This window comes from Ceratotherium simum, chromosome 5, assembly GCF_057802395.1.
Source record: "Ceratotherium simum simum isolate JZ-2026a chromosome 5, ASM5780239v1, whole genome shotgun sequence".
Classification (NCBI taxonomy): domain Eukaryota; kingdom Metazoa; phylum Chordata; class Mammalia; order Perissodactyla; family Rhinocerotidae; genus Ceratotherium; species Ceratotherium simum.
The window spans coordinates 21,252,564-21,280,448 of record NC_141904.1 but is presented as its reverse complement, the minus strand read 5'-3'; the positions used below and the strand labels follow the sequence as shown (position 1 = coordinate 21,280,448).

At 37.3% G+C, this 27,885-nt stretch overlaps 1 protein-coding gene across 3 annotated transcripts in view; it reads right to left on the bottom strand.

The window, feature by feature from the left end:
* Window positions 1-21,669, bottom strand: part of PIK3R4 (phosphoinositide-3-kinase regulatory subunit 4) — a 70,154-nt gene extending 48,485 nt beyond the window's left edge. The window contains exons 1-6 of one of the 3 annotated variants that reach the window (XM_087430572.1): window positions 21,171-21,669; window positions 19,703-20,482; window positions 12,547-12,680; window positions 9,831-10,413; window positions 6,029-6,163; window positions 3,608-3,829 (exon numbers count right to left, since the gene is read on the bottom strand). In XM_087430572.1, coding sequence (XP_087286698.1) covers window positions 3,608-3,829; window positions 6,029-6,163; window positions 9,831-10,413; window positions 12,547-12,680; window positions 19,703-20,435 — 1,807 coding nt within the window. In that variant the 5' untranslated portion in view covers window positions 20,436-20,482; window positions 21,171-21,669. The remainder of the gene's footprint in view (window positions 1-3,607; window positions 3,830-6,028; window positions 6,164-9,830; window positions 10,414-12,546; window positions 12,681-19,702; window positions 20,483-21,170) is intronic. The other 2 variants (XM_004419383.2, XM_087430573.1) reach the window with 2 other exon arrangements.
* Window positions 21,670-27,885: the final 6,216 nt, after the last annotated feature.

Sequence of the window (27,885 nt, the reverse complement as noted above, 5' to 3'; positions counted from 1 at the left end):
TGGCATAGAAAAAAGTCAAGAAATAAAGTCTAAAGTCGATAATTCTAAAAATAGTAATATGAAAATATTATTTACAGAGATGGCAATAATCACCTAAAGATATCAAAACAAAAATACAAACCAGAGTAGTTGCCTCTAGAAAATATAACTATTGCTTATCATACATTACTCTATAAATTTTGAATAAATTTTAAATAATTTACCAAAGCATATTTCCCCTATTAATTGAAAAATAATCTTTGAATTTTTTTCTGTAATAAAAGGAAAAATACTATCTAAAATTCCAGTGGATTATATTTAGGAACTTTACAAACTGAAATGTATAATGAGCTAAAATAGCTCAAAATATTTTGGAAAAGAACAGTGACATGTGGGGAACTTATTCTACCAGACACTAAAGTTGCTTATAAATATATAATAATTAAAAATGATATATCCATAAGAATAGAGAGTATAATATTGAGTACAAGAATGAGAAATCCATGGAACAGAGTAAATACCCAGAAAAGTGACCCAAAAAGACATAAGCATGCAACAGATCATAACAGAAGCTTCACGAATCAATGGAAAAGAAATAAAATGCTTAATAAATAGTATTGGGAAAATTGGTTATATTTCTGAGAAAAAATTAGATTTCATCTCACACCACAGCCCAAATTAAACATTAAGGGAGAAAAATAAAGCATTAAAAAAAAAGATGTGCACAAAATAGGTTATTAACCAAATTCTGGAATGGGAAAAGACTTTAAGCACAAAAGTAACAAAATCACAACGCAAAAGATCAAATAAATCGACAACATAAAAACTGTTTAAAAAGACATAAAAAATAATAATCAAGTTATTCGAGAAAAGTATTTGCCATAGAAATTATAAAGTTATTTAATGTTCTTAATGTATACATACAAAAGGCTCAAAAACATCAACAAGCATAACACCATCAGAAAAAATGGGCCAAAATAATAAAAAAAATTCATAGAATAAGAAATACAAATGAGTCATCAACACGGGAAAGTTTTTCACTTTCACTGATAAGCAAATAAATATACATCAAAACAAGTTATCATTTTACCCTACCAACAGGCAAAGATTAACTGAAGCCTACTGCATGCTGGAAGGGTGTGCAGTACTGTCAAACAATGGCGACTAGAGTGGAAAAGGATACAACCTTTTTGAAAAGCTTATAACGTGTAAAGAGTTTCTAAAATTTATTCACATTCTTCAACCCAGTAATTAAAATTTCAGACTTCTATCCTGAGAAAATAATCAGAAATAAATATTTATGTAAAAGTATCTGATAGAAAAAAATTTAATAATTTAAATATCCAAAAGAAGAGTTAAATAAATTTTGGCAAAACTATACAATGGAATATTTTGATCTGTTACATTATGGTTTCAAATAATTTTTAATAACATGAGAAAATGTTTAGAATATATGTTATAAAAAAAGGTTTAAGAAATAATAAAATAAGATTAAGAGGTAATATAATATACATAGCACTTATGTGCCAGGCACTATTACATATGTTAATTCATTTTATCTTCACAACAACCAGTGAGATAGATACTATTATTATTCCCATTTAAAGATAAGGAGACTAAAGCACTAAAGAAATTAAATGATTTCCCCCAAAACCATAACTAGTAAGTGACAAAGCCAGAACTTGAACCCAACAGTCTGGCTCCAGAGTGCCTACTCTTAACCAGTATATGATAGTGTCTCTAAGCATATATGACAGAATGGGACAGATGGGATGGAAAGAGGTTGTACACAGGTTGTAGGATTAGAGATGCTTCTTAGTTTCTGTACTTTTCCAAATTCTCTACAGCAAGCACATATTCCTTTTATAAACAACAACAAAAATCAATGAAAATTATTTTAAAATGAAAAAAGAACTTATACAAAGGCATGTTTCAAAATACATATGAATTGACCAATAGATGGGGGCAGTTCTAAGAACCACCTTTTCTCGAGAAAAGAAATAGAAATAGATTGTTTGACAAAAGAAGAGAGCAAGAAAGACACAAAGATGTGAGAAGCAAAGCACTGTATTCAGGAACTGAGTTAGATGGAGTCCGACACGCAAGACTGAGATGAATACACTAATGCAAAAATAAAAAACAAACTAAAGATGTCTGAAAAGAGGAGGTACAGTAATCTCCAGTCATGACAAAGCAAGAACAGTAGACAACTGCAAAGCTTTTCGAAGTAGGAAGTACCCTTATCTCCAAAACATTATATGATAGCACTTGCAGAAATATCAATACTGTTGCCATGCGAGTTTCTTTCCTTTTTTTATTTTCTAGGAAAAACATCCAACAGCAAACCCTTCAGCAGTTACTTTCCCAGATTACTGGGAACCAAAATCTAAACCCTAGAGCTCTCTGCTACTACATGAGAAAGTTTGGACACCAGCGAAGCTTTCCAATGTGTAGAAGAGTCTTTAAACCTTTTGCGTTAACAGACAAGCTGTTACGATCACGTGCGAAATGAAATAAAAAGGATTCGTGGTTAATCATAATAACATGGTTTTAGCATATATTTCATAACTGACCAAATCTAAAATTGAAAAGATCAGTACAATCAGGTGGAAAGGACAGTTATCGTTCAAAAGGGAAAATATTAAATCCTATGTCAAACGTGACTTAATCTATTGAAAATAAAATCCACTTTATTTCTAATTTTGAATCTAAATGTAATAGGAGTCATCCAGATAAAATATAAGATGTCCTTCTTTAGATAAATCTGAAAATCAAGAATTGCAATATTTTGAAAAAACAGCAAAAAAACCTGCTTAATTTTTCACAAGTTTTCAGTTTAATACAAAGCAAAGCCTGTAAATTTTAATTTTCTTTCCAAGAACACTGATATTCAATCATAATTACACTTTAACTTTATTTTCTGATTTTAAAAATGATGCATTTTTATTGTAGAAAATTTGACAAATATGGAAAATATAAAGAAAACAATCACCTATAGTCCCAGCCCCAGAGATAATCACTATTCACCTCTTAGTATAGTCCGGCCTTTTTTATAAGCATATATGATTTGTTACTGTTATCTTTACACAACTGGGATCATACTTTAGGTAGATTTACAACCTACTTCAGTCACTGTAATAATATTTCATGGTACTTTCCCAAGTCATTAAACAGTCTTTTAAAACACAGTTTTTTTTTTGCTGAGGAATATTTGCCCTGAACTAATATCCGCTGCCAATCTTCCTCTTTCTGCACGTGAGCCACCACCACAGCACAGCCACTGACAGACAAGTGGTGTAGGTCCGTGCCTGAGAACCAAACCCAGGCCACCAAAGTGGAGTGCACCCAACTTAACCACTAGGCCACTGGGGCTGGCCCTAAAACAGTTTTTAATGACCACATGCTATTCCTTCATATGGGATGTATCACAGTTCAGTTAACTAATCCCTTGATCAGCTAAGATACTTCTCTTATCCAAAAGCAGCATGAAGACAGACAGAAATACTAGGAACTCATTTCATTATTAATAAAATTTGGTAGAATCATCACCTTTCAGGTTGCATGGAAGTATTTGAGAAGATAATGCAAAATCTTAAAGATGAATTTAAAAACAAACAAAAAAACATACCCACTATACTATCAAAAAAAGCTCCACGCAGATGCCAATCATTCTTATCATTTAGGAAAGTGATCATGTGGGACAATAAAACATCATTGGCTTTCTGACGTCCAAAGAATACACACAGCCGTGTTATTCCATTTTCCATTAAGGTTTGTTTCACAATATTTTCAGGGTCACTTAGCAAAGTGACAACTTTCTGCTGGACCATTTCATGTAAGGCTTGGAGCTCTAAAAGAAAAAGGAAAGATAGGATCAATTTTTTTTCCCCATACACATAGACCCAAACTTTTCTTATCCTTGGAGAAATAAAATGATTACAGAAGCCACCACAGAAAGTCTATAATCACTAAGTTTTTCCACTACCAAATATCTGAAGAATAAATGGGAAAATGAAATATAAACTGAAGAACATCCTAATAAGCAGATGCCACAAGCATAGTTACTATATCACTAAATAACTCTATTTATGAGGCTCAAGGAGAAAACTATGAGGAAGCACCAGAAAGGAGATCATACTGCCCCAATAAGGTCAACTTAATCAAGGACTTGAAAATACTAGATTGCCTCAGGATGTAATCTGATGGTACAGGGCAATACTTTTAGAAAGCATTTTTAAAGGTCGGTTTATTATATTTTAGAAAGCCAGAAAATAACTGCAAGTCCTGTCAAGGCTTTACACAATCTGGCCACCACCGCCTTCTTCTCTGACCTTATCTCCTACTCACCCACCCCTTTTCATTTATTTATTTACTTAGTTGTCTGTCTTTTCCTTACTAAAATGTAAGCTCAAGAGCAGAGATCTCGTCTGTCTTATTCACCACCATATCCTCAGTGCTCAGAGCAGGCACATAATTGCCTGAGGCAGAGCTTATGTTTAACAATTATCCAGTGGCTAAATGAGGGCAGAGGCCACTACTCATGCAGCCATTGTCAAGGGAAAAGGCGGTCTGATACGCAAAACTCTATGTTCATATTAAGAAAAACTTTACATTAACTCCCAAAAAATTTTAATGACTAACTTCATTATCTAAAACGGTCCAATTACATGGTTATAGAATGCAGAATTTTTTTAAGTATTATTTTCTACATAATTCCACGAAAAAAGCAAGGATTTCCTTTCTGATACATCCTTCTATAAGTTCAAAATTATTCCACTGTCTTCAACTCCTGATATTATATGCTGTCTAAAATGATGCCATTCTAACAAGTAACAGAGCCATTACAGTTGTCTACAGCATAAAAATCTGAAAACTAGATTTCTCTAGTTTTTCTGATCTAGAAACATCTTGGAACAGATCTAATTATATTATTTTACTTATAAATCTTTAACTCAATAAACATCAACTGAAAGCTTGTTAAAAGGTGTATGGCTGTAAAGAAACTTAAGACAGGGACTCTGACCTCAAAGAGTCTACCATCACATCTGTTCCTATACAGTAAAAGGTGTGGGTTTTGATATGTAAATCACAGATAATATGAAATAAACACAGTTTATGATTGAGGATACTCAGAATATAGTCAGCCCTCCGTATCTGTGGGTTCTGCCTCAGATAGGCCTCAAAAGGCCTACGATGGTTATGTCTGTACTGAACATGCATCGCCTTTTTTTGCTTATCATCATTCCCAAAACAATACAGTATAATATTTACATAGCATTTACATTGTGTTAGGTATTATAAGTAAGCTACAGATGATTTAAAGTATACAGGAGGATGTGCATAGCTTATATGCAAATACTATGCCATTTTTATATAACGGACTAGAGCATCCACAGATTGTGGTGTCCATGGGGGTCCTGGAACCAATCCCCCACAGATACTGAGAGATGACTGTACTCACATAAGGAGAAAAGGTTTAGATTCTTTTTGTGTGTGTGTGTGAGATCAGCCCTGTGCTAACATCTGCCAATCCTCCTCATTTTTTGCTGAGTAAGACTGGCCCGGGGCTAACATCCGTGCCCATCTTCCTCTACTTTATATGGGACGCCGCCACAGCATGGCTTGCCAAGCAGCGCGTCGGTGCACGCCTGGGATCCGAACCAGCGAGCCCCGGGCCGCCGCAGCAGAGCACACGCGCTTAACCACCTGTGCCACCGGGCCAGCCCCTAGATTCTTTAGCTATGAAGTTTCCAATATTTTTTTCTTTTATCTTATAAGAATTATATAATTCAGATAGCTTTACTGTTGACACAAATCAATTCTGGCTAAAAAACAACTGAGCCTAGAATCTGTGGCGTCAAGCTGATCATTTCTAACTAGGTAACAGTGTACGAGGATAGAGAGAACAATCAGACACCAGGGACCCTTCCCATCTACATATCTGGTATTCTTTCATCTTACATGAAAATTACAAATGATAGTTTGTTCCAAGTTCACATTAGCAATTTATTCTAAATAATAGGAAATCTGGCAGAGAAAATTATACTACCTGTGTCATAATTTCCATTGGGATGTGTAACTTCATCTATTTCTTCACTATTTGGGTCATTTTCCATATTGAGATTTTTTAACTGTACTAACTCCAAGAATCTCAAAGCTGTTTCTGCCAGCAGAGCTATGTTTTCTATAAAAGGGAGAAAATTTATAATAATTATAATCACAAATTTTTGTAATGCTTATAACTTTTCCTCCCTAAGTCTTTATACATATAAATAATCATCATAAAACCTAAGAGGAAAAGGACTTTTCCATTTAGCACTTAATCTAATCCGATTTTTTTTCAGTAACTAATCTCATAATCTACAACTACCCCCAAACTATCAGTTTTAATAATAAAACATAAGGTTCTCTAAAAAATACAAAAATGTACATGATGACTATAACTAACACTGCTGTATGATATATATGAAAGTTGTTAAAAGTGTAAATCCTAAGAGTTCTCATCACAAAGAAAAAAATTTTTTCTTTTTTTGCTTTTTCTTTTTATTGTATCTATAGATGAGATCATAGATGCTAACTAAACTTACTGCAGTAATCATTTCACAATATATATACATCAAACCATTATTCTGTACACCTTAAAATTATACAGTGATGTATGTCAATTATGTCTCAATAAAACTGGAAAAAAATACAAAAATAACCCAAAATATAACATGAGGCAAAAAAAGCTTAATCCTTCTACAGAGACCTACCCTTTAAACAGTATCTTAACAGGTGAGACACATGCATTAGACTAAAAGAGAAACACACTTCCACATTAAAATAACAAATCAAGCTGGGCTTTGGGTCTTGGTTCAAATCTCGACCCTAACACTCACCGGCTGGCTGTTTAACCAAGCTGAGTCTCAGTTTCTTCACACATCAATGAGTCACATCTACCTCAAAGAGCCATCACCAAACTGAATCACCATTATTAGACCACTTTACAAGCGATACTCTGAAGTTCTCAGTGACAAGTGGGAGACTGTTTGCCACACTTCTGCAGTTGTCTCTATTTTCTCCTTTCTCTCTCTGATAATCTATTAAGACTATCTGATACTCCTCGCCACTGTGAAAATATCTACTTCTTTTTTTTTTTTTTTTAAAGATTTTATTTATTCAGTTTTTTCCCCCCAAAGCCCCAGTAGATAGTTGCATGCCATAGGTTCACATCCTTCTAGTTGCTGTACGTGGGACTCGGCCTCACGTTGGACGGAGAAGTGGTGCCTCAGGGCGCTCCCGGGATCCGAACCCGGGCCGCCAGCATCAGAGCGCGCGCACTTAACCGCTAAGCCACGGAGCCGGCCCAAAATATCTACTTCTAATTTCTGCTGTCACATTTGCTATCAATTGTATCTGCTCTTTGCTCACACTTTCTTCTTCCTTCCATTTTTATTTACTCCTCTGTCTCTTTCTTTCCCTCCCACTTCTGTGCATCTTAACGTATGACCATACCAGCCAGACTGCACTCTTTTCCTTCTTCGCAGTGAATAGCACTGAACATAAAGTTTAACTACCTTATTTTATTGATTCTAAGACTCCCATTTTCTTTGCTTTTTAATACCTCCGAAATTGAGATGCATCTCACAATAAATGGTTGAGATTTTTGAGTCTATCTAAAAGACTGATTCCTTTCATTTTGGAGTCCCACTCCCCAGGCCTGCCGGGTTCAACATTGTGAATAGAACAAAAATTTACCTCTAAGTAAGCAAGATATAATACCCTGTAATGCCTGCTCACCCTAAAGATAGGAGAATTCTGGGCCATCCTCTGATAATAAGTCAAAATTCTAGATGGAATCTCCACTTTAACGAACATATCTTTATCAGGAAAAGTCTCTTACTTTCCTAGGCACCTCTAAAGTCTAAGTAGATGTATGCTTATTTTCCCATTTAAGTTCATAAACCACAACACACTTGAAAGTTTACTTTACACAACATATAAATCTATACCAGCATCTGAGTTTAAAAAGAATACTGTAAAAGAAATTTAAAAATTGATTTTAAACTTTTATAATTACTGACACGTATGGTTAATTATACTCAACCATACAAGTTCAAATAGACTTAACGGCTCTATTAAAAAAGGCAGCTTTATCATGCACTAAGCCATGATGGAGGGACACTGCAAGGTACTGACACTGACCCTGGGTTATCACGGACTCTCACCCACAAAGACCCAGAAGAACAAAGGAAAGCAGAGCTACTTCAAAATCAAGGTCTAGACAAGCAGCTCTGAGAAGTGAGAAATAATTAGTCCAGATACATTTGGGACACGCTATTTAGCCTCCCCCATTCTCAATTTCTTCACCGGTAAAAATGAAGGTACTATAACATCTTCTGCTCAAGGTTGTTGCAAGGGTTAGTTTTGAGAGATATATAGATCTTAAAATCTTAGAATCTATGTATCTCAGAATCTAGAATCTATTTTAGAATCTATATATCTCTTGCAACTAACCCTTGCAACAACCTTGAGCAGTAGATGCCCTGACACACAGCAGATCTTTCAATAAATAGTAACTATTACTTTTATTCTATGACTATTAATAATTGAATGTCAACATGTTAATATGGCACCTACACATCAGAACCCTACCTATTTAACACAAATGAGAACAGACTAAGATACACTCAGCCAAAGTAGGTCAAGAAACTCTAAAAAAAGATACAGCTTGTTTTTAAAACCCACAAACTTTTCTTTAATTTTATCTGATTCAATTATTAATATTTGCCAAGTAAATTATAAATATGCTTTGTTACAAATGATAAAGTTGGATAAATCTTAAAGAAATCCTGGATTTTCTAAGTCTGAAATTTATACCTATACAGTTATAGAAACCAGAAACCACAAATCAGTAAATCGGCAGATGGATAAATATAAATAAAAATATATATATAGGAAAAAAAAACGACAAAGATGACAACTACCAATCACTTTGTGACTGTGCCTAGAGATAAGGCCAGAGTCCAAACCATTTTTCACATGTTCCATTACAATAATGACAGGCAAATCATAAAATCAATGAACTAAGCATGTATCTTTCAAAAAAGTGACAATATCACCACCATGCATACATTTTGTACTATTTACAAAGATTTCAAAATAGAATCCCTGATTTCCATCAGCTTACATTTTAGAAATAAATTATGAAATTATGTAAATGTTTCAGTGACATTTTCCATGCAGAAATAAGCATTCAGAATTAACTTGGGAAGCTAAAAACATGAATCTGTAACACTTGATTTCATGAGTGAGAACTACAAGTAAAAGAGGTAGGTGTGTTATACAACATACTCACCTCATCACAAAGAAGCCACACATCCTCAACACTATAGTAACTGACAGGATCTTAAAATTCAGTAACTTAGTAAGCTAGGTTCTTTCAACACCAAATTACCCAGCAAAATTAATCTTTTTCAACATCAACTGACTGTTGTATCCTAAAACTGATATTCAAGCAAGCGTATTTGTTCAGAGAAACTTTATAAAGGCCTAAAGACACTAGATCAGAAGCACATTCTTATAAACATTAGTCTTAACCCCAAATTAAACGTTAATACTCCCAGTAAAGTCATAAGATTCTGCATTATACTTTCCACTTGATAATCCTGATCACTTCATAAATGAGAGTAAACGCAAAAGCTGAGCCTCAGGAACAGAACAGCTATAAATATTATTAAAATGTACACAAACAATTCAAGGACCAAAGTTCATTCTTGGAATTCCCAAAGAAATCAGAGAAACAAGATGTATTACAGTCACTAACTTCAAAAATATGAGTGACTATTACTTGGACAATAAACTCTTACCAGCATAGGCTAGTCTAACAATAGTAGCATCATCTTGGGCTAAGTGGGCTATGCCTGGCAGAATATATTCCGGATAGATATTGATATCATTGCGAGGAACCTCTTTGACAAGAGCAAGAACTTTGGTCAACGTCCTCAAGGCTTCGGCCCGCACTCTAGGGACAGAGTCATTGCTGAAATGCAAAAGATATGGTGTAATACGATCCAAAAGAATTTCTACACTTAATCTTGGGGCCAAATGGAGAATAAGTTCCAAAGCAGCAAGTTTGGAATCACAGTATTTAAGGGTCTGTAGGCAGGACGTTATAACAGACACCAAGATAACCAGCCCATTTTCCTTAGGCTCTGCTTCTGCTTTTTCCGGCAGATCATGTCCACAGAGATTGTTAATAATGTTGCCCAAATCCTTCCGTATAACCAGAATACGCTCATCTGCAGAAAGAAATGTTTCCTTGGCAAACTGGGCCATGTAGGGCTGAAGGAAAGTGTAAAATATTTCAGGAAAGGCATTGCCACGCTGCTGCTTTAAGTAATCTTCTGCCTCTAAACGTTTATCTGGCTCACGGTGAATCATCTGAGTTACCTACACCAAGGGGAGAAAGGGAGTAAAAAATAGATTTGAGAAAAGCAAATTAGATCAGATGAAAGCTACAAGGGCAACTTACATATGATTTAAAGGATTTTCGAGGTAATTCTGACTCTTCTCAATCTTCACCTTTCAAACTACTTGCAGAAACCTGACTGAGTAATATGTGACTCTACTATTGTCCTAGAAAGCAACAGGAAATTACATATTAACGTATTACGAATGGCCCAGACACGTAAAGAGGAGATATACCCTGCTCAGCATTCTCCATTTAAGACCAGGGAGTGATATACTGCTGTCCACAACCCAAGGACTCTTAAACTTTTCTGAGCAGGAGAAACCACTGAGAATCTGAGGAAAGCAAGGGGATTTTCTTCAGAGAAAAATGTATACAAATAATTTTTGCATATAAAATTACACACAATTCTGAAAAGAATCACAGAACCCCTGAAATCTATTTACATATCAAAGTTCTGGTTTAGAGCCTTATTTTCACAAATCCAAGGAAATACATGGTTTTCGTTTTGTTTTGTTTTTTGTGAAGAAGATCAGCCCTGAGCTATCATCCATGCCAATCCTCCTCTTTTTTGCTGAGGAAGACCGGCCCTGAGCTAACATCTATTGCCAATCCTCCTCCTTTTTTTCCCTTTTTCTCCCCAAAGCCCCAGTAGATAGTTGTACGTCATAGTTGCACATCCTTCTAGTTGCTGTATGTGGGATGCCGCCTCAGCATGGCCAGGCAAGCAGTGCGTCAGTGCGCGCCCAGGATCCAAACCTGGACCGCCAGTAGCAGAGCGTGCGCACTTAACCACTAAGCCACAGGGCCGGCCCCAATACATGGTTTAAGTGTAGTTCTAAAATCAAGTCAAAAAGGAAATCAGTGGTTTAAACTTTTCAAGTATGTTAAACAGATGTTAAATCCTGCAAACACTAGAAATGATATACCTAACGTAAACTTTTGTCTTCTAGCATCACAGGGAAATACTTTTTTTCAACATACAGAGTATAGTTTAATCTCTCCTAGACCTTCATAGTGTATCAGTCATTATTTAAATACTCAAAATATCATAAAAATATACCTAGTTATTTGAGCTTTCTGTTTATATTCTAAATAGGAGCCTAGTATTGAAACTGGGGAAATCAAATGTACGATAAATAAGGAAAGGTGACTTAACAGAACTACTTTTACATTTGGATTAAGCCTTAAAGATTAGTCAAATTCACTCCTTTCACAGTTAAGAAAATGTAGGCCCAAATTCATGAAGTTACTCAGCCAATGTAACATGACAAATGATGCCATATCCTAAGGCAGAACAGCCAGGTAGGCCAACTCTTAAACCAGTGTACTGTTCACTGACCATGAGCTAAATTTGCATCTAAAGATGCTCTGAAGCATCTTATTTTTTAATATTCACCATTTGTAAAAGAAACCAAAATGTATTATATGTTTCTCTACCTTACTAAAGAATATTTTAGATATACCATAATCTTTCCATGCCTCAGAGTCATCATCCTAAGCATCAGTTACTGTACTGACTGATTTAAAAAAGATCCCCTCAAACAGTAATGTGGATATATGGCTTATGTGACCTCCCACAGAATTCCTCATATCTGTCCTGCTATACTAATTTGTGATTCTATATCTCCCCTTCCAGAACTGCCATCAGGGTCAAGGGAGGTACACAAAGCTAACTGCTTCTATAGGAAACGACCCTATACTGCTGTATTATATTCAAGGTGATGTCTCCTGTCTCCTTCATTTTAGCTACATGTCTTCATTTCTTACCAGCAAGCTCTATCCTGGACAACCTCTCTATCCCCCTAGCACTGCCTTACCTCCTTCCAAATCTGTCCAAAGCAGAGCTACAGATTATAATGGGAAGGTGTGTGTGTGTGTGTTTGTGTGTGTGTGTGTGTGTAAAATTAAGTCAAATGAGCCCTATGTCTGAGAAGGGGAAAATAATTGTACATTTCTCCCTAACAAAGTTAAAAACAATAGGCTATTTGTATTAGTCTATGAGGCTTTATTGCTTTGTTCCAAACTGATTACATTTCATAGAGCTAACTAATGCAAAAATGAGAACACAGTTCTATTAAAAACTTTACGGCCAATATTTGTAGCATAGTTACCAATTCTCTGATACTGCGATCTTCAATTTTATTTAGCACTTGTTCAGGGAAAAATTGTCCATTTCTATAAGCCAAAAGTTGTGAGAGGTCAAATAGTGGAACACCTTCTGTAAAAAGCTCAGCTATCACGCAACCTGGAAAGTAGCAGATATAATTCATTAAAAATGAAATGCAAGATATCATCAGTATATAGATCAAGAATTCATAAAATTCATAAAACTCCAAATGCAAAACCCAAAGTAAAATGAACTAAAATTTTTGATGCAACATACAACTACAATCAAGCAAGACAGAGAAAATGTCTATTGTCTAATCATCACTTTCTAAAAGCATAAAGTCAAAAAAGGACCAATTTTTCTCTCTCTTAAAAAAAAGCTTAAATCACATAAAATTACTTTCTAGTTCTATAGTTTAAAAATGAATATGTGGTTATGTAATATATACACATATATTTAGAGTGCATAAAACAGATAAAAATCCCTGCCCTCATGAAGCTTTCATTCTAGGAGGAGAAACATAAAATAAACCAGTGAACAAAGACAATTATAAAATGATAAGTGCTAAGAAGTGTGGGATTAGAGAGGGAAGGAGAGATAACCCAATCATTTTGCACTTACATAATCTTCGAATAAGGAATAAAAAAGTATCTGCATTCTCAAAAGGACAAAGCAGTCTCACTGAGTCATTATAGGACATGAATGTAAACACATCTTAAAAAGATCCTTAAATAACCTTAGCTCACAGCCTTTGCATTTACTAGTCCTTCTGCCTGGAATGCTATTCCCCCAAGTATCCATGTGGCTTATGCCTCCACCTCCTTCAGATCTTTAATCAAATGTCATCTTAGCAGTAAGGCCTTTCTTGACAGCCCAGTTTAAAATTGCAAGCCCCACCACAACTACCCCATACTCGCCTGGCACATTCCCTTTCTCCTATTCCTGCTGTTTTTCCCCAGAGCACAACTGCCAAATTATATATTTTATGTTTATTTCTTTACTGTCTATATACCTACTAGAATGCAAACTCAATGAGTAAGGATTTTTGTCTATTTTGTTCACTGAAAAATCTCAAGCAACTATGTTCCTGACACAAAATAAACACTCAATAAATTTCTTAAATTAATTTCTACCCATATAGGGTCAACTTCTAGAATAAAAGACTTAAAACAGCTACTAAAAACACCATAAGCAAGAAGGAAATAGAACTGAACAATACTACAAACCAACTGGATCTAACAGACATCAAAGCAGCACTCCACCCAACAACAGCAGAATACAAAATTTTTCTCAAGTACACATGGAACACTCTCCAAAGCAGACCATGTGCTAGGCCATGAAACAAGTCTCAATAAGTTTAAAAGGACTGCAATCATACAAATTATGTTCTTCAAAACACAATGGAATGAAATAAGAAATCAATAACACAAGAAAACTTGAAAAATTCACAAATATGCAGAAATTAAACAACACACTCCTAAATAACCAATGGATCAAAGGGAAACAAGAAAATATTTTGAAATGAATGAAAATGAAAACACAACATACAAAAATGTATGGGATGCAACTAAAGAAGTCTTTAGAGGAAATGTATAACTATAAACACATACATTAAAAAGGAAGAGCTCATAATAATAACCTAACCATAACCTTAAGAAACAAGAAAAAGAAAAGTAAACTAAAACCAAAGCAAACAGAAGGAAGGGAATAATAAAAATTGGAGTGGAAATTTATGAAATAGGGAACGAGGGGGCCAGCTCAGTGGTGTATCGGTTAAGTGTGCGCACTCCACTTTAGCAGCCCAGGGTTCGCAGGTTCAGATCCCGGGGACGCACCGACGCACTGCTTGTCAAGCCATGCTGCGCCCGTGTCCCACATAAAGTAGAGGAAGATGGGCACGGATGTTAGCCCAGGGCCAATATTCCTCAGCAAAAAGAAGAGGATTGGCATCGGATTAGCTCAGGGCTAATCTTCCTCACAAAAAAAAAAAAAAGAAGAAGAAGAAGAAAGAAATAGGGAATAAAACACAACAGAGAATATCAACGAAATCAAAAGTTGGTGCTTTGAAAAGATCAACAAAACTACAAACTTTTACTAAGAGAGATGACTCAAACTACTAAAATCAGGTACGAAAAGGGGGACATTACTAACAACCGTACAGAAATGAAAAGAATTATAATGGATACTTTGAACAACTGTATGCCAATAAATTAGATAACCTAAATGCAATGGATAGAGTCCTAGAAAGATATAGATCACCAAAGCTGATTTGAAAAGAAATAGAAAATCTGAACAGACCTTATAAACAAAGAGATTGAACGGGTAATGAAAAACTTCCCACAAAGAAAAGCCTAAGCCACGATGGCTAAACAGGTGAATTCTATCTAACATTAAAAGACTTAACACCCATCCTTCACAAATTCTCCCAAAAAATAGGAGTGAACACTTCCCAATTTATTCTATGAGGCCATATTACCCTGATACCAAACTAAACAAAGATATCACAAGAAAAGAAAACTACAGACCAATATTCCTGATGAATATAAACAAAAAACTCCCCCCAAAAATATTAGCAAACTGAGTGCAGGAATTAAGGAGTCTATACCAATAATAAATAAATAAATGAGGGAAAACAGAGAACACCTGAGTATAGTAGAATGCTGAGTGCCTACTGATACATGTAGAGGAAGTGCTGGCGCTGGAAAATCTTCATTTTGCAACTACCACAGTAAAGACTGGATCAGGTAAGAATTACCAATGGGTGCCAAATCAAGGAGGAAATTATGATGAATGACAGAGTATTCTTGGACAGAGTATGCATGGTTTTAAAATTTCTTCCCACAGGTTGCTTATTTTGCAAGGGATTTAAAAAAAAAAGTAACTATAGAGGGAAGAAACTGGCCAAGACCTTGATGAGGCAATAAAAACTAACATCACCAATAGACACAATTTGCCTTCAAATGTGATACTGTGAAGACACATCATCACCTAGGCAGTATTTCCACTGAGAATGAATTACCTAAATCTAATCACAAGGAAACAGTAGACAAATCCAAAATGAGGAACATTCTATCAAAAAACAAAGGGATGGGGTGACATGCATGTGCATGCACACACGAGCACACACATAGTGTAGGTAAAAGATGATAACAACTGAATAAGATCTATAGTTTGGTTAACAGCAATGCACCAATGTCAGTAACCAATTCCGATATGGCACTACAGTCATATAAGATGTCACCAGTGAGGGAAGCTGGGTGAAGGGTTCTTCACTATTTTTGAAACTTCTTGTGAGTCTATCATTTGAAAATAAAAAGTATAAAAATAATTTTAAAAATTTAAAGGAGAGGTAGTCTTCAAAAAATGTCAATGTCATAACAACAAAGAAAGGCTATGGAAATGTTCCAGATTAAAGGGGGTTAAAGAGATGTGACAACTAAATGTACTACCTGACCCTAGACTGAGTCCCGTCCTGGAGCAGGAAAAATGCTATAAGCGATATTCCTGGGTCAAATGCAAAATCAGAATAAAAAGTGTAAAGTATTGTATCAATGTTAAATTTGCTGCAGTTGATAATTGCCACATATAGTTACATAAGTGTTACATAAAAGACTATCCCTAATCTTAGGAAATACATACTGAAGTATTTAGGGGTAAACCGCCATGATGTATGTAACATTCAGGAAAAAATCGCGGGCGGGGTGGGCAGTGCAGAGAAAAGGTACAAATGATAAAGCAACTGGAGTAAAATGTTAACAGCAGGTGAATCTGGGTAAAGAGTATACAGGTGTTCTATGTACTGTATTTATTTTTGCAATTTTGCAAGTTTTTAAAGCTTATTAAGTTTGAAATTATTTCCAAATAAAAATAAGAAACACAGCTACATATGACTATTTACAACTAAATGGAGGTTGTTGTGGACTGAATTGTGTCCCCTGCCTCCCAAACTCATATGTTGAAGCCCTAACACCCAGGAGCTTAGGATGTGACTGTATTTGGAGATACCGCCTTTAAAGAGGTAATTAAGGTTAAATGAGGTCATAAGGGTGCAGCCTTCATCCATTTTGACTGGTGTCCTTATAAGAAGGGACAGGAGGGAAAAGGCCATGTGAGAACTCAGTGAGAAGGCAGCCATCTGCAACCCAAGGAGAACAGCCGCAGGAGAAATCAGCCCTGCTGGCACCATGATCCTGGACTGCCTGCCTCCAGAACTGCCTCCAGAATTTTTAAGCTATCCAGTCTCAGATATTTTGTCATGGCATCCTAGGAGACTAATATAGAAGTGAATATAGGATTTTTTTCCTTGCAACTTTTAGAATGTTTTTCTGGAAGACGTATTATTGGGTGGTATTTCCCTATAAAACACTTTGTTCAAGCTATCCCTATCATCACTGAGTCACTCCTATCATTCAGATCTCAGCTCAAATGTTACCTTCTCAGAGAGGCCTTCTCTGACCATTTTATCTAAAGTTATCCCCTACCAGCCTTTGTCACAGCACCTAGAAGTCATAGCATTTATCACTAACCAAAATTAACTTTCTTTCTTATTTACTTATTTAGTCTCTCTCCTCCACTAGAATGCAAACGCCATGAGGACAAAAACTTGGTCAGTATTGTTCACAGCTGTATTCCCAACATCTACACAACACAGTGTCTCACACATAAAAGATACTCAAATATTTTTCAAGTGAATGAATGAAAGATCTCCAGCAAACAAGGCCCTGCCCACATATGTGACCAGAGAGAATATATTCACTTCTCCCAAACTAGCAGCCAGGAACCATGGATATGCATGAAGATGCGGAAAAGTACCACTCAAAACCCAAAGAGTCTAAATCAAATCTTAGGAGCCGTGGGAGGTGGACAGATCCCACCCACCACTTTCAAAGGAATGAAAGGACCTATCTTCAGCCAAAACAATGTAGGTCTCTTTAGTCTGGAAAAACAAATGCTGAGTAAAAATTTGGTTACGTTTTTACAACACTATAATGCGCACAGAAAGGATAAATGTAAACTCTTCATCAATCTCTGAAATTTTAAAACTAACAAACTTCATTATATAATAAATAAGTCATGGGGATAAAACACACAGCACGGTGACTATAGTTAATAATACTGTATCGCATATCTGAAAGTTGCTAAGAGAACAGATTTTTTAAAGTTCTCATCACAAGAAAAAAAATTTTGTAACTATCTATGGTGACAGATGTTAACTAGACTTATTGTGGTGATCATTTTGAAATACATACAAATATCAAATCACTATGTTGTACCCCTGAAACCAATATAATGCCATTATATCTCAATTAAAAAAAACCTATAAATGATCCCCCGAAGCTAGAAAGTGGTCACATTTCCAAGCTAAAGGAGCCCTATTTACAGAACAGTTAGTAAGTTTAAAATGTAAAAATGGTTCAAGAAAAATTTAGATAAATTCACTGATCAAGAAAGTTGGGACTTTGATGAACTGCATTTCTAACTTTGTTATATTTACAGTCTGGAGGCCAACTCTATCTTATCAGAAACACCTTTCAGTATTATCGTGGGACACAGATTAGTGAGCTGAACAGCCCAACAGAGGTGCAATCCTATGTAACAACTCTTATTTGCTCCCCTAGATGAAATAAACTTCTTCATTAATTATGTTACTTTTCTTAAGTAATCTAAAATACAGCTCAATTTACGTTTTCATTGTAGCAAACCTGTAAACCCAACCTTTGCAAAATTTACAAACAGTGGCACTGATGCCAGAGTTCACATGGTATTCCTTAGGATACCATCCTCAGCCCACTTCTCCCAGAAGTTCATGCATAATCTGGAATCCACGGCCCAGCTTTATGTGGTCTGTGTATGTGAAAGAACGTATACGAATGCATGGTACTTTTTTCCAGGGAAGGAGGCCACTGATTTCATCAAATTCTTTAAGGGGATCCAAAAAAGCTTAAGAATCACTTCTCTACAAACTCTCTCTGGCTACAAACTCATTCCCTTGGTTACAATCCTGATAACTACCAAATCTTCACCTCCATCCCAGATCTTTATGCACCAAACCTTTATAACCAACCACCTGTTGTACATCTTCTCCTGGATATCCCCCAAACTCCTTCAACTCAACATACTAATACAGACCTCATCATCTTCCCACCCCCTACCTGTTCTTCCTCCTGCGTCTCCTATCTCAGTGACCAGCATCACCATCCACCCAGGTTCCCAGGATGGGGTGGAAAGGAGTGTTCTTGACTGCATACTCCAATCAGTCACTAAGTCCTAACAATTCTACCTACTAACTCTCTCTTAAGCGTTACTTCTCTCGACTCCCTCTCCAACTATGTCACAACTTTAAGCCAGTCAGGATCATGTCTTCCCTGGACTGTGGCAGTTTACTAACTGCTTTTCCCCTCTCCAGTGTAGCTCCCTTGAAATCCACTCTCCATGCCACAAGTCAGCGTTTTATCTAAAACACATATCTGATAATATCCCTGTCGACTAGCATGGCCATCCCAGACCCTTTTTGATCTAGGCCTTGCCTACCTCACATCTACGTTCCAGATACACTCAACTACTTAAAGTGCCCTAAAAAATCAGTGCATCATGCTCTGGTCTTCAAGTCTTTGTATAAGCAACACCCTCTGCCTGAAACAAAGTACCCCTACCATAGCTAGCTCCCAATCATCTTTCAGGTCTCAGTTTAAATATCATCCTTCCAATAAAGAGGTGTTTCCTGATCCTGCCTCTCTACCCATCACCACCTTGGAGACTAATTTAAGTATCTATAGGTTCCTATAACAGCACCCTCTTCTTATTACCACCTTAGCAAACCACACTGCACCAAAATGTCCTTTTTCAATATCATATCTATCTCCACATTAAAGTATAAGCATCTTGAAAAGAGGGACATAATTATCCATCTATGTCTCTAGTGCTGAAGACAGTATCTGACACAGTAGTCAAATATTTCTTAAATGTTTGAATGAATAAATCGCTCTTTGCATTTTCAAGGCACTTAACGTACCATGAAAGAATGCTGCATCTATCTGAAATAGTTTATAAGGACATACCAAGAAATTAATTTTCTGACATATGAAAAAAGCTACATTTCTATGTTTGAGAGTTAAAATACATGTGCCTCCCCCCTTAGCAAATTTGACAAACTCAAATACCTGCTGAAAAGATGTCCATTGCTCGCTTCAACTCTCCTCTTGTTCTCTGATTGCTATTTAAGTCTACAAGTGGAGTTGAAGGATCTCTCATATATTCTAACTCAGTGGCAAACAATCCACCATCAACAAAACGTTCAGGAGCAATATAGCAAGTTCTCCTCCGTGAAGTGTCAAAGAAATAGTTGAAATCTGCTGGGTTGTCCTCTGGAAGATAAGTGGGTTTAAAACTGGCAAAATCAGTCAGAAGGACCCAATTCCAACTGGTAACCATTACATTCTCAGTCTTGATATCCCCATGACGGACTCCAGATTTGTGTGCTTGGTCCACAGCTGTGAGAACCTGGAAAGCAATCCAACGCTTCTCAATGTTATTTAAGAATGGACGGGTACTGATGCGATCATACAGGTTGTCTCGTACATACTGCCTAAAGAGCATGGCTGCTTTCTCAGACGCTTTTTCTGCTGCTTTCTGGAAAGGTAGACAGTTCTGTGCAGAATGAAGCCTGATTTTCAGTTCCTCCAGTTCTTGTTTATAGCTGGTTAAAGGCAATGTGGGATCCTGAATTGCAAAGACCTTCACAACCACCAGGCCTTCTCGGTGCTTCGCTCGGGCAACTTTAAAAAACCGAGTACTCCCCAGGCTCTTATCATATTCAAAGTCATGTATGTCTGAGAAATAACTCTCCACAGAAAGGATCTGGGAAGGAGCAATGCCAGCAAGCTGATTTCCCATAATGGCAGCAACCACCTCTGGGTCAGTAAATTAGGAAACAACACCTACTAAAAAAAAAGGAAAGAAAGGAGAAAAAACAAACAAGCAAAGAAACACGATTATTTGGTCTCTTAGATGCACCCATATTTCTCTTTTATGGAGAGCACTGTACCTAGCCTTCTAGGCAGCCTCTAAATTTCAGACACATCATCTAAAAAGATTTTATTATTTTACGTTGTCCTTTCCAAGAGCTAAACTACATTTAAATAGGCCCCTTCAATATTAAGTTGAAAATGTTAGAATGTGTATATTCTGATATTTAAATTTAAAAATTAATGAGCCTTTACTGTGTTCAGTAGTGAGCTTAGGTCTATGAGGGTCACGACAGTGCTATGTGACCCAATACCTGCAGTATTGAATACATAACACAAACACATTAAAAACTTAAAACTGACTGAGAATCGCCTAACACAAACAGGTCATTGAACTCCTCAAAAGTCAGACTAAGATCCAAAAAATCAGTATCTCCCGGGCTCTTCCAGCTTAATTCCAGCGTGCCTTCCCACCCAGCTACTAGAAGGCACAAAGTTGTCTCGTTTGCAACAACGACAGGGAAGAAACTCGGCGGAAATATTAACGAAAAGTAAACCAAAATACACACTTGCCAAACACAGCCCAGGATTCTCCTAGCCCGGATTTTGCAGGAAATAAAAAGCACACATACACGCACGGCCACGCGCACACATTAACATTTACCCTAGGACTCTGGGAAGTGTCACAAGTCGGTCACTAGCTCACACTAAGGCCATGGTGGGTCACTTCAGGGGCTGGGCGGGGAAGAGAGTCAGCAGCCGGGTAAGTCCTCTCTATGAGGGGTCTTCCTTCACAGGCAGAAGGTGGGATGCTGGGGGAGGGACGCAGGGAAGTCCCAATCTCAAGACACTCCGGTGGTCCGCGGGGGAGAAGTGGGAAAGCTCTCGGGGCCGCAGCAGACAGACGACGCCAGGCTGAAGAGCCTCCACAGAGACCCAGGAAGCTGCCCCCGCCAGCCCCCTACTCCGCCCGGCGAGCCACGCGTTCCCGGGCCTCGCCTTCCTCTCGCGCGAATCTCTGGACCCGCGAAGCCCTCCAGACTCCTCGAGGGCCGCCCCACCAGGGCGGCAGGGGGAACTCCGGAGTGAGGGGTACGCCGCCAGTTCCAGGGACGCCGCTTCTTCAGCTGCAGCAGACACCCCAAACGCCGTACTCCAGGGAAAGCTGCCGGCTCTGACCTCACTTCCTGTCGCGGAGCGGAAGTGACAAACGAGTGAGGCTTGAGGAAGAGCAGCAGTAGAGAGCTGGTTGCTAGGAAACGAGGAAGGGGCGTGGCTTCGCTCAGGGAGACTAGAGAGAGAAAATTACATGCTCTGACAATTTATTCCCCATCCTGTGCTCCTACCCCTGGTTGCCTAGACCCTGACGCTTCTGACATCCCCCAGAACCTGTTGAGACACCCCCTCCAGCCCAAGTACACCAGAACAGAGTTCTTTAAGAGAATTCACAGGCTTATTTAGGAAAGTTAATATATCCCAAGTTGAATTTTTTAAGAGCTTTATTGAGATATAATTTACATAGTATAAATTCACCTGTTTAGAATACACAAATCAATTTTTTGATATATTTACAGAGTTGTTCAATCATCCCTATAATTATTGGAATGAACCATAAAATGGAACATTTTCATGACCCCCAAATTGAAACCCTGTATCTATTAGCAGTCACTCCCTATTCTCCCCACTCCTCCTCCCCCTCCCAGCACTAATCTACTTTCTGTTCCTAAAGACTTGCCTATTTTGGACATTTTTATATAAGATACAGAATATGTGGTTTTTGTGACTGACTTCTTTCACTTGACATGTTTTTGAGGATTATCCCTGTTGTAGCTTGTGTCAGTACTTTATTTCTTTTTATTGCCAAATATTCCATTGTATGAATATTCCACATTTTGTTTATCCATTCGTTAGTTGTTGGACATTTGGGTTGTTTCCACTTTTTAGTTATTATGAGTAATGCTGCTATGAACATTTGTGTATAATGCTTTGTGTGACCATATGTTTTCATTTCTCTTGGGTAAACACCTAGGAGCGGAATTGTGGAGTCATATGGTAACTCTATGTTTAATATATTGAGAAATTGCCAAGCTGTTTTTCAAAGTTGCTGCACCTTTACATTCCTATCAGCAATGTGCGAGTGTTCCAATTTCTTTACATCCTCACTGACATTTGTTATTATCTATCTTTTAGATTACAGCCATTCTAGCAGGTATAAAGTAGTATCTCGCTGTGGTTTTTGCATTTCCCTAATGACTAATGATGTTGAGCATCTTTTCATGTGCTTATTGCCCATTCATATATATTCTTTGGAGAAATGTCTATTCAAATCCTTTGCCCATTTTTTAATTGGGTTATTTATCTTTTTATTACCGAGTTTTAAGAGTTCTCTATGGGGCCAGCCCCGTGGCTCAGCGGTTAAGTGCGTGCACTCTGCTACTGGTGGCTCGGGTTCGGATCCCGGGCACGCCCCAACACACCGCTTCTCTGGCCATGCTGAGGCCACGTCCCACATACAGCAACTAGAAGGATGTGCAACTATGACGTACAACTATCTACTAGGGCTTTGGGGAAAAAATAAAAAGGAGGGAGATTGGCAATAGATGTTAGCTCAGAACTGGTCTTCCACAGCAAAAAGAGGAGGATTAGCATTGATGTTAGCTCAGGGCTGATCTTCCTCACAAAATACATAAATAAATAAATGAAGAGTTCTCTATGTATTCTGGATAAAAGTCCCTTATCAGATTTGCAAACAGTTTTTCTCCATGTTGTCTCTTCACTTCCTTATTGGTGTCCTTTGAAACACAAAATATTTTAATCTAAAGCTGAATTTTTTTTATCACCCCTGCAACATTCCCTCTGCCTTTCTTCCCCGTTTCAGCAGGCAGCACTACCACCCACCAGATTCCTCAGACCACAAATTTGGAAGTCACTAAGTCATCCTTGACATCTTTCTACTCTCTCCCTTTCACCCACCCCATTCAATAATCACCTGCTCTTGCTGATTCCACCTCCAAAATATGTCTTGAAGCCATCCACTGCCATCTCTCCATGGCCTAGGCCAAGCCACCATCATTACTATGATGTCTGGATTTTGAAACCTACTCAGAAAAGACATTCCTCACCCATAATATTATTTTTCATACTTCTCCCATGATTTCTTCTGGGTATTTTATGACTTCATTTTGTGTTCTTAAATTTCTGAATTATGGGTCCAATTTTATTTTTTCTCTGGAGGGATACTCAGGTATCCAAAAAGGTTAACAAGTAATCCATTTTTCCCCTGCTTATTTGAAATTTCATATTTACCATATACAAATTTCCTATATATCTATTTGGGTCTTCTGCTGGACTTTCTCTTCTGTTCATTTAGTTGCCATTTAATTCATCTGCTGGTACTGTTTTATTCATTGTAAAACATTTTAATGTCTAACATGGCTTCTGCCAGAGTAATCTTTTTTAAAATACAACTATAATCATAAGAAACCTATGCTTGCATTCTTCCAGATTCTCCCGCCTTGTTTTTAGACTAAAGTTAAAAATCCTTAGCTTGGCCTACAAGACCCTGCATCATCTGACCCCTGCCCACCTCCCCCACTGTAGCTGGCATGACTCACTGTCCCTCTCAGTCACCCACACTGGCCTTCTCTTTGTTCCTAACCTGTCCAACTTCTCCCCATCACTAGGCCTTCACATTTACTCTTTTCTCTGCTTGTAACATTCTTTCCTTTACTCTTTATGTAGCAAAACGTACTCATCTTTCAAGTCTCAGATTAAGTGCCAACACTTCAGGAAGGTCTTCCCTGAAGCCTCCATCCCCATTGTGTAATCTCACGGACCCTCAGTTTTTTCTTCTTAGCACTTATTATCATTGAATTCATTTGATTTGGGGGGGAGTGGTAACTATATACTTAATGTCTGTTTTCCCACCGTAGCATAAACTCCATAAGGGCAGTCGTTGTGTAATTCTTATTCACCAGGGCGTCTCCAACACCTAGAATAGTATCTGACATATAGTAGACATTCCATAGATATTTGTTGAATCAATAGATGTGGCCTTGTCAGGTTTGTGACCATTACGGCCAATATCACGAGTCTCAGGACCAGGAATGTCAAAAATATATAGAAGAATTAGTACATGCACACAGTTATTTAGCACATACTATTCTAAGATTATGTTTGTATTTCAGACTCCGAATACCATGTATGTAAATGCTTTAAACATCTCTCCAATAGAGAACTGATGTTGTAGAAATGTGATAAATCTGTCTCAATTTAGATAACTCCCACATTTTCCCCACATCTATTTTTCCCCACCACCACATTTCGTGAAATAACTCATAAAATATTTTTCAACGCCTTCTATACTCAGCTCTATGGTTTTCTTTTCTTTTCCTTCTTTCTTTTTTCTATTTTTAAATAGCTAACACGGCTGCCCATGGAGGCTTTTTTAAAGGAATCTCACCTAGTCCTTTTCAGAGTAAATAAAAAAATTAAATTTTCTTGCCACTGGTGGAGTAAAAAGAAAAAAGAGCCAGCAAACACTTTTCCATCCTTTGGCAAAAAGTCTCTCAGCTGCATTGTGGCAGTGATGGCTAACTGTCCCTTCTATAGAAAATAGATGTTTCTGGAAATTAGCTGTACCTATATTTTCCAGCGCACCCCACCCCTTGCATATAAGTGGGGCCATTTGACTAGCTCTCACTATGAAGTGCGAGTGGAAATTATGTGTTTCACTTCCAGGTCAGGGCAGTTAAGAGGTAAATGACCTTCTCCACTCTCTCTTTTTCTTAAGCCTAGATGCAGGGGACTTCAAGGCCTTAGGTAATGCCAGAGCCACAAGATGGTAGGAGCCTGTGTCCCTGAATCACAGTGTAGAGAAAGACCACCTGTTAAGCAGGAACACCCACATAGGACTTCTACATAAGCAAAAGTAAACTCCTATGTGTTAAGCCACGTTGACATTTATTTGCTACAGCAGTTAAACTTACCTTAACAAATACATTCATCATCCTGATCTCTACTCATTCCCTACCTCCCCCGGGCTGCTTACCTCACCACTGCACTTCTAATCCTGTGAGGTGTCCAGGATTAGACTAAGGAAATCCTTCCATCCTAAGGAAAAGGAGTAAAGAGAATCCCTGGTGTAAATACCTTCCAGTTAATAGTAAATAGTTTCTCTTTTTGTAGAAGATTGTCAGCTAATAGATGTAAAAGGAATTATAAGAAATTACCATTTTGTAACCTGCAGTGTAATAACTGGTTGCCACAAGTTCAATGGATTCTAAAATCATTGCACAAAAGGATGTGGGTCAACAAGATAGACTCATGGTGCCCAAGGAATACTACAGATTACTTTCCACACAATAAAGCAGAAAAAAAATTAGTCTTATATAGTGGAAAACTCTTGCAGTAAACCCTTTTTCCAAGTGATAAACTTAACATCACTAACAGTAGGACACAGGTATTATGAGGCTCCTGACACAATGCAATGGGAAGTATACAATATCACCCACGAAGCATTCTTACCAAGAATGAATCTAATCAAGCCTCTACATCTCACTGTCCAATATGATAGCCACTAGCCACATTTGACTATTGAGCACTTGAAATGTGGCTACTCCAAATTGAGATGTGCTGTAAGTCACAGAATTTAAAGAACTTAGTACCAAAAAAATCAAAAAAGTGTCTCATTGATGTCTTTTTAATATTGATTATATGTTGAAATCATATTTTAGATACATTGGGTTAAATATCTTATTAAAATTAATTTAATCTATTTCTTTCTACTTTTTTAAGTGTGGCTATTAGATAAATTTTAGATTACATATGTGCCTCATGCTATATGTTTTATTAGATAGCCCTGCTCTAGACCTAACTTCCAGATTATAAAAAATAAAAAGAGATAGAAGAATAATTTCAGCGATACCATCAGGAAACTATCTGACAAATCTAGAAAATGGAACATTAGCCTGGACTCTTCAAAAAGTCAATACCATGGGGCCAGCCCTGGTGGCCTAATGGCTAAGTTTGGTGTGCTCTGCTTCGGCGGCCCAGGTTTGGTTCCCGGGCGCAGACCTACACCACTCTCAGTGGCCATGCTGTGGTAGCAGCTCACATACAAAATAGAGGAAGATTGGCGACAGATGTTACCTCAGGGCAAATCTTCCTAAGAAAAAAAAAAAAAAAGTCAATACCATGAAGAAAATGAAGAGACTTTTCTAGACTCAAAGTCTCTAAAGAGACATAAAAATCAAATGCAATATGTGACCCTGAACCTGATCCAGAATTAGAAACTATAAAAGGCATTTTGTGCATGATTGGGGAAATTTGAAAGTGGACTGAATATTCTAGAGAGAAAGAAATGGCAAAAATGTTTCTAAAAATTGGTAATTATTTCATTCTGCTGTCACTTCTCCAGGTCTTTTAAAAACACCAAAGCTGCCTGACCTGTAGCTGTTTCACCACTACACGCTGAGGGATTGGTGAACAAAGAGTAGAGAGAGCTCGACTCCAATTATCTATGAATGTATAATCTTGGCTAAAACTCTATTCTTGAATAAATGGGAATGCAAGGGCTAAAGAAAGTTTTTTTAAAAAGATGATTGTTGCCCCCAAAATCAAACAATTTCAATGACAATAAGTGCTATGAAAAAAAAGCACATGGTCTGTGAGACTACAGAATTGGGAGCCTTGGGGGGGAGCATTCAGAGAAGACCTTCCTGAAGTGTTGGCACTTAATCGGAGACTTCAAACATGAGAAGGTTTTGGCTACATAAAGAGTAGAGGAAAGAGTAAATGTGATGGCCTAGTGGGGAGAAGTTGGACAGGTTAGGAACAAAGAGAAGGCCAGTGTGGGGGGCTGAGAGGGACAGTGAGGGATGCCAGCTGTGGTCGGGGAGGCGGGCAAACAGAACCCATATATCAAAGCTGTTCCTCTCCTCTGCCTCTGTTTTTCCGCTCCTACTCCTCCACCAATTCTCTTCCACAGGGGATCTGAAGTGACTTTACAAAATTAAATCAGACAATGAAAATGGAAACCAGAAATATTCATTAAAAGGATCAGAGAAATAGGACTTGGAATTAGTGAATTGAACTTCTGATGAATTTTCAACTTAGCTTTGAAATTGCGGGAACTAATCCCAAGAGGTAAATTTGTGGTTTATGTAGTTCTCATTGTGCAGTAAAGGGAAATAAACTAATTAATATAGAAAGAAATCTTTTTCCCTAGACCAACTTCAAAGTGGGATTTTTCATTTGAATCTTTACACAAAAGACATTGGTTAACATGTTAAGTAAGCATCATGAGCGGAGTTCTTCTATAGAGTTAGGTAAATAGTTTGAAAAATACAGTGCCTACCACTTGAAACCAATTCAGTAAT